General features: G+C 32.1%; 3 protein-coding genes across 3 annotated transcripts; 2 read left to right on the top strand and 1 right to left on the bottom strand.

The window, feature by feature from the left end:
* Positions 1–201: 201 nt before the first annotated feature.
* Positions 202–1554, bottom strand: NAEGRDRAFT_44881 (ERG4/ERG24 ergosterol biosynthesis family protein; the record flags this gene model as incomplete). The annotated part of the gene is made up of 1 exon (XM_002669018.1): positions 202–1554. One exon carries the CDS (start codon positions 1552–1554, stop codon positions 202–204), a length of 1353 nt encoding a protein of 450 aa, XP_002669064.1.
* Positions 1555–2324: 770 nt separating this feature from the next.
* NAEGRDRAFT_75958 (uncharacterized protein) lies at positions 2325–3988 on the top strand (the record flags this gene model as incomplete). The annotated part of the gene is made up of 2 exons (XM_002669038.1): positions 2325–3656; positions 3695–3988. 2 exons carry the CDS (start codon positions 2325–2327, stop codon positions 3986–3988), a joined length of 1626 nt encoding a protein of 541 aa, XP_002669084.1.
* Positions 3989–4600: 612 nt separating this feature from the next.
* On the top strand, positions 4601–6028 carry NAEGRDRAFT_75957 (uncharacterized protein; the record flags this gene model as incomplete). The annotated part of the gene is made up of 1 exon (XM_002669037.1): positions 4601–6028. One exon carries the CDS (start codon positions 4601–4603, stop codon positions 6026–6028), a length of 1428 nt encoding a protein of 475 aa, XP_002669083.1.
* Between the last annotated feature and the right edge of the window lie 2408 nt (positions 6029–8436).

The raw sequence follows: 8436 nt of genomic DNA, 5'->3' as shown, positions 1-8436 counted from the left end.
AAAGTTGCAGTGATACTATTTTAATTTTGAAAAGTTAATTCATCATCACTGCTGATAGGATCCATTTGATGATAATAATTAGGAAAGATTCATTTTAGTTGTGATGTTTGAGTATTTAATGGAATTTTACTTGTTTGAAATACTTTATGGAACTGTTACTGTCAGTTTACATTAAATAGAATATGTATTTTAATCCAAAAACTAAAATACATAAGGAATTACCTTGTATGGAACTCGTCTGCAATATTCTTCCCAATATTTACCATACTTCTTGCTACATCTCTTCTGGTCTCTTTCTGCTCTATGGAACAACAATATTGTTAAGAAAAATAAATAAAAGTATGGCAAGAAGTTATTGAACAGTGCTGGAACAGTCCAGAAAAATGTTCCCAGCAATTCCATAACATAATGAAAATGTCTGGTGATACCCCAAAAACCACATATTAACAAGATGAACTTTTTCTTATCTCCATTTTCAGCAATGATTTCACCCTCAATGAGTGCTGGTTTCTTTCCCCAAACAAGGCATTTTCCGTTTGCCTTACGTACATTTTGACGTTGGATATCTGCCAAATAGTTAAGGATGACTGCTGAAGCACCTCCAATCAAGATGAATGCAGTCCAATAAGGGCCCAAATTGTTTGGATACTTGGAAATGTACAAGGATGTGGAAGTGTAAACAGATGGTACCCACACTAAACATCCCCAACAAATGTAATAACCAGCTCTATCATGCATAATATCAATTGAGCACAAGTAGCCACTTTCCCACATGTAAAACTTGGTAAGGTAGATGAATTGAATAACCAAATTAATGATCATAGAGTCGCTAAGTTGACCAGTGACTTCGTATTGTTTGGCAGCAAATGATAAAATAAGTAAAGGCCAGCTCATCATTCCGAATCTACAATTCGTAAAGACCTTAACATCAAAACCAAAAACAACTGGATGCAATTCAGTTCCCCAATAGTAATCCATAATGAAATTTCCTTCATTTGAGCCACAATCTGTGCTGCTTGGGAAATACATGCCTTTGATTTGAAGGAAGAGACAAAAAACCAAACTGAAAATGTTCAAGGCTCCAATCAAGTATGGAAAATGGTTATAAAGAATTGAGGAAGGGAATAAATTAAGACCAGTGCTTGAGCAAAGGAAGAATAGCATAATGGTAATTAAATAAGCTAATAATCCATTGTCTGTGTAGACTGGTAGATTTCCTTTAGGAGTCATCGGGCCATTAAACTTTTTTCCTGGCAAAACTTTCATCAATGTTAATTGCAAAATAGAGAACACCACAATAATTGCCCAAGCAACCTTAGATCCTAAAATATAAGGCTGAACAATGGAGACGATAGAGTTAATGATACCTTCCTTTCCGAACATATTAAAAAGAGCAATGACAGAGCCACCAAGGTGTTCGCAAGTGTACCAATATAAAAAAGCACAAGGTGGAGTGACGAGCATTAAAAACAATGGTGCAACGTGAGTGTGCAGCCAAGAGAGCTTCGGCTCATCTTTCTTTAAGCTTCGTTCAGGAGATAATTGTGAGTTCATCATGACCTTACTTGTTATTTTTGTTTTTTTTTTGAAGTTGCATCTTCAATCGTATTGTGATGCAGTGTGTTTGTTTCAATTGTTTGAGGCATTGAGGCCACTGAAGCAATGAACAATGATGTGAAAAATATCATCACACAACGGTTCAGAGATATTTGTGATCGTCTTCACAAACAACGATTGGTTCATATATTCTGCCTTACCAAAATTTACAGTAGCTCTTTATTTGAACGTCACGACCCAACTTGGATGCACAAGTACACTCAGTTTGTAATGTTTTTTAATATAAAGGGAACTGTAGTCATGTGCAAGCAGCATTAATTTATCTAAAATGAGAACATTTACAGCGAATTTACAAAATGTATCATAATAAATAGAGATATTATTGCACAAATTAGCTAGTGCACTATGTGACATAAGTAACCAGGTGCACGGCAATAATTCATACTTTTATTACTTCCACCAATGAGAGGTTTCAGAATGGAGAAATGAAACAATTGAATGAACTTTTCTTTTAATCTATTAGACAAGAGGGAGCAATCAATCTAATGATTCAATGAAGGATGCAAATACAATTTCATATTAAATGATTTAATAAATGAAATTGATATAGAACGATCATCTATAATTTGAGTCAACTTCTGAGTTTTCACATATTTATAAAAGGATATCAAAAATAAATTGTAATTTTATTATAGTCTCTTTTATCAATAAAAGGATATCAAAGAATCACAAATTGAAAAATCTAGTAAAGTTTCGGATCAAAAAAAATGACGAAACATTCACCCGCTTTGCTCTCTCTCTTCATCACCACTCTGTTCAATCTATTTATTATCACAAATTCACATTCAATTCTTTTTAACATTTCCAATTTACAATTTAACACTGACCAATTAGTAGTTTCGTCCAACAACAAAATTACATTCGAACAATTTAACCTTTCCGAACATTTTCAAAACTGCAGTGGTATTTCCAAGGAAGAAATTCTCTTTAGCAATGGTGGAGTGATGTTTGGTGCGATGGAATCATTTACTCCACAATTTTCATGTCAAAAGGTTCATCTCTATAGACAATATGAGATTCCTCGATTCTTTAATAATTGGTGGATTACTTCTGTTTCTCAAAGTGTATTCGAAACGAGTGAACGGTATGAATTGTGTGAAAAAGTTCATAATTGGGAAGTCAAGTTGAATTTCACAAGTAATCATGCCATGTCAGAGTTGATGGAATATTATAGTGTTGTTCAACAATTTATATTGGAAAATAGTAGCATTTCGTATAATGATTGGTTAAATCAGAAGAATATTACCTTCCAAATTAATAATATTAGTAATTTTACAAATAAGGAAACAACATTACATGATTGGATTAATTATTGGAGATTATGTAAATCAGCAAATAAGAATTTACAATTATTGAACAATGATACGAGTGGATATTTGCAACAAAAAAGTTTATTATATTGTGGATCAATTGAATTTGGAATTCCAATTTTAATGAGCAGAGGATTTATTTGTCACTGTGTTGTAAATGATTATTTTTCTGGAAAATGTAATGGAAACTTGAGTTTTTATAGAAGTGTAATAGGATTTGTATATTCAACACTCTCCATAGGAGGAATTGGAATTATCATTTCCTTTTTTATTGTCTTCCTTCCAAAATTAGTATCATCAATCAAAACAAGGAAACTGATCACTTTAAATTCGATAATTATTAATATCATAGCCATGACCATTGGATTTTCAAATTTACTTTCCATTTACCTGACTGGCTACAACCCTGCAAACTCAATGGTAGAATCAGCTATTCTCATCTTGTGCGCCTTGGCATTATTTCTTTGGTTATTGAAAAATTTGAGAATGGTGCTATATATCAAGAATAGACAATATCCATCCTATATCAAATGGATCTATATTGCTACATACTGCTGTTGTTTCATATTGATTGCTGTGTTTCTTCCATTGTTAGAACGTTATTACCAGGCTCAACTTCCAGTTTATTTATCATTGGCTGTAGTGTTGATTGTTTCATTCTTGGTGTTCAGTTTGATTGTATATATAGTGATGAGAAGGAGTACGGATGTGAATATTATCAAATCGTCTGTAAGTTTAGTTTAATAATTTTGAAATATTTTTAATAGTTTGTGAAATATTTATTATTTATTATTGGATTCATAATTGTCTTGTCAGCAGTATGGTATTCAGGTACTGGATGGGGTGCTTACTTGTGTGCAAATTATCTCTTAGTATTTTCATTGTGTTTTAGTATTTCGTATATGGAATTTGAAAAGGAAGAATTTGATTTTTTATTCAATATCAAAAGATGTGGAAAGTCAAAAACAAAACAACAAACAAAATCAAATGAAATGTTACAAAGTTTCTTAACAATATCAGAAAAAGAATCAAACTCTTCCTCAACGAGTACTTTAGAATAAAGATTTGTAATTAAGTACTGTTGGAATTGACAAAATTAGAGTTAGTAAGGAGAAGCTTTGTAAAACTGAAATGAAGGTAGTTCATCCGAAGTTGGTAAAACAACAAAATGATGAAAAACTGGTAATAAATATATTGTTTATTATGTATTTGAATATAGTAGTGATGAAAGACATTTTCCAAGTTGGCGAAGTACATGTTGAGATATGGTCCATGTATGTTGAAAATATACATGTACCTATCATCATGATAACCAATAGAATCGACCATGCTGAACAATACTAGATTGAAAGTTTTCCAAATTATCATATGAACCTGGCAGTGAAAATACAATATTTATTACTTTTATATATGATGATGGTTGGCGATAAATTTGGACCTTCTGAGTTCCAAATTTCTTCCTTTGTGGTAATAATTAATCAAAACTCAAACAAAATACCTTTAATTCTCCTTCATCATCATTGCAAAATAATTCCACAATCATGATGGATCAATTAAATATTGATATTCTCGGGTATGTGTTTGAATTTCTTCCGAGAGGAACAGACAGGAAGAGAATTGCATTGGTCAACAAGACTTTTCACCATTCTAGATATTTGTTGGAGAAACGTGAAATGACTCGGATGTGGCATGATGAGAATAATTGTCTACAATATCACCCTCTCATGGAAGAAGTGGTGAGTGAAGAAGAATTGGAGAAGAAACAAGAAGAATTACAAATTGCCATACCTTTCCATTTGAAATTGTTTGTAACTGTCTTGACGAATGGTAGACAGCCATGGTCTAATACTGTTGTGCATGTTAGTAATTTGTTGGGACCTGTCGAATCTTGGTTTTTGGACACACATAATGGTTTGGACACACAGAATGGTTATGCAATCTTGGGAGTTGATACCCAATTATCTAACATATTAACATTGAGCAGAGATGGGAGGATTAGAGTGAATGGAGACACGGTTGACTTTTTTGAGTTTGTAACGATGGTAAATCGTCCATTTAATCCAGAATTTTACAATTTTGAAAAGTTTAAAGAAAGAGTGTACTTCCCCTTCTCAATGACCAAGGAATATTATAGTACGTTGCCAGACAAGTACAAATTTGTGGACAAGTTGACCATGCATGCTATTGAATTGGATCCAAAATGTTATGCATATGTTCCTGATTATATCAAGATGATGAGACATATTGCCAAGAAGGTATTCATTAGAAATCCATCCTTGGGCACATTAATTCCAAAAGAACTTTTGGAAGATACAGATTTTGTTATGGATGTTTACAAATCATCACAATCAATTCTGTTTTATGCTTCTCCAATAGGAAAATGGTGGAGTGATAGGGTTTTTATGATTGAGGCATTGAAGAGTGATGTATGTTTAATAAGAAACTGTTCTGAGGAAATACGGACTGATAGAGAAATTATTGACATGATTATTGACATAGATGCAGCAAGTTCTTTTCAATATATTGGAAAATTCAAGGAAGATGAAGATATTGTGAAAAAGGCACTATTTAAATCAAACTTCACGATTCTACATTATATCAATAGTGATTTTCTGCTTAATAATAGAGAACTAGTTCTCACAATATTGAAAAGTAACGGAAAGTATATTAACGAAATGCCAGAGGCAATCCAAAAGGATAGAGAATGCTTTTTCCTAGCTGCAAGAACGCCTTATTTTACATCCAAAGTTCAATCTCTTTACAAAATAATAGAGAGTGACAGAGAGGATTTCAAATCAATTCTGCAATTTAATCCGGACCTTTTGGAGAAGACCATTTTCAAAGACGACAGAGAGCTTCTTAAAGAGGCTCTTTCACACTGTGGATTTTGTCTCAGATTTGCAAGTGAAGAATTCAAGGCAGATAAGGAACTTGTTTTGACAGCCGTAACAAAAAATGGATCTGCCCTTATGTATGCCTCTCCAAAACTCAAAGATTGTGAAGAGATTGTCTTGGCAGCTGTAACGAATGATGGAAAAGCAATTCGATTTGCTTCAAAGAGATTCTCGAATCAGAAAACTCTAAATTGTAATATTTATTAACGTCTCTGGTCTACAATGAGTATACACATTTTGGCGATCGACTATTGGCGAAAATTGCCACTTGAATTTTACGAATAGTTTCATTCGCTTAATGAAATTGGAGATCTCCAGATGAAAATTGCGATTGCTTTTTTGAAAAAGAAACAAATAAACCAAAATTCCAACATTTGTGGGATATTTGTTATTAAAATTATAGACCGTGGGAGGTGAGAAGGATTGACAAATATTTTTTTTAAAAATTTAGAAGTAATTCCCTAATGATTGGCTGAGGTCTGTGTTTGTAAAAAATCAAGGTGTTGAGTTTTGAGCATCGGTTTTGAACAAATCAGGTCCTCGATTTTTCGATTATCAGGACCTGTTTTTTCAATAAATTAGGTATCAAGTTTTCAAAAATTTACTTTATTAAAATTTTACAAGTCGAAAAATGCAAAGTCGACTTGTACGTATGGAAGAATGGTAATAATCTTACCTTCCAACTGGGTTTGGGTTTGGGAACCTCGGATACCTCTTACTCCAATCTCTTATTGATTTAAGATTTTGAAATTGTTTATTATTGAATTTTTATAAAGAGTGTTGATACGAATCAGAAGCTTCTTATTGTGACAACACTTGATAGAAGAATGGGAAAGTGGCTGCATTAATTCAACATATTGAAAGTGAACAAGGTTCTCATCTCAAGATTTAGAACTCTTCTTCATGAAGAGGAGGTTATTGGGTGGTGACTAGAGAGAAACATTTCCTTGTAGCTTTTCTACTAGTAAATGATTAATTGACCAAGATGTTGACCTATAATATGGAAACACAATAAAATTCAATAATACTGATAAATACAGTAGTGGATCCATTTTGAGACTTTTGGAAGTCAACTTGGATGGCAATAGGGGAGCTTTCCATGTGGTTAACACTTTTAAAGGGATCTGAATATTTTATTGGATAATATATGTCATCGCTGTACTCTATCAATAAATATTGAATATCATGATGTTATAATCTATATTTCCAATTTGGGAAATGTTGCAATGTCAATGTTTAATTGAAATATTGCCATCATACCAATAATTGATTTTATACTATAAAAATGGTATTATACACTATAACTGATATATATATGAATATATGATTGAAATATTTCAATTTTAACATTTATTAATGACGTGGGTTGTTCACTAAGGTAGTAACTTTGTCATATGATAACTATCTAAGATGATATTTAAATCATTCCAAAATTGATTCGATGAGAGTATTTGATGATTATAACATGATAATATTGAATTAGTATTGATTCTTACCATTCATGACATGTAAGAATGGTACCTTTTTGTCAATTGGGACAGTAGCTTGACAGATATTCCAATTATATAGTTATTGATATCTATCACTCAAATACGTTATGAATATCAATTATAAGAGTAGTTGTATGATATTCTATCTTGTTGAACATCTTGATATTGACTTGTCATATAATCATGAGTAGTTGGTGACATGGTTGAATGACATGAATACTGAATGATGTCCAAATGATGTGAAAATGATAGAAACCTCATTATATGATGTTAATAACATATTGTATCAATTTGGTATTGAATCTCATTGTCCTTAGGGTACTTTCCTATTGAGGAACCTTAATTGACCATCTCTATATTTAATATGAGATGTGATATTTATTTCAATTGTATCATCATTTTGTAACTGATGGATAAGTAGCCAAGTTGTGTATGGTGCAGAATTGGTATAACATTATTTTCAACATTTACAAGTGCCATTTCTCATCATCTGTTGGACCAAAACAAAAATTTTTGTTATAGTGGTGGTTTTTTTACTAATATCCACATGTACAATATCGGAACAAGGAGATGCTCTATAGTTGTGCAGAATCATTCCACCAACAATAAGTTTTTGAAATATTCTTTTCTTAGTGAACTTTGCTTGCATCATAATTATTAAGGAATTGTTTCAAGTAGATGGAAAGTGTTCTAAAATTGCTGTAGATGGTAACATTCCGTTACAGCATAGTTAAATTCTAAGAAATGATTGAGATTTGTGATTTTTTCACAACTGTTATCTTTTAAACAATGGTTGTCATCCAACCCGATGTAAAAACTTTTTGAAATTGTTTCAAATGAACGTGGAGTGGCTCAAACCCGTTGCTTCTTTTCAAAAAAGAGACTTATCCAACCTTTTGAATGAGAATGTATTAACTATACAACAAACTGAAATTTATTTTTTCTTACTGAACTTTTCTTACTTCACAATTATTAAGGAATTTTTTCAAGTAGATGGAAAATGTTCCAAACTCGATGGAAATGGTGGCAGTCCTTTAAAGTGTACTTAAATTCTCAATAATGATTGAGATCAGTCCATTTTTCACAACTGTAATCTTTAAAACAGTGGTGTCATCCAACCCGATG

This window comes from Naegleria gruberi, assembly GCF_000004985.1.
Source record: "Naegleria gruberi genomic scaffold NAEGRscaffold_88, whole genome shotgun sequence".
Lineage (NCBI taxonomy): Eukaryota > Heterolobosea > Eutetramitea > Acrasida > Naegleriidae > Naegleria > Naegleria gruberi.
The sequence above is the reverse complement of the archived record's forward strand: the minus strand, read 5'-3'. Positions and strand labels throughout refer to the sequence as shown.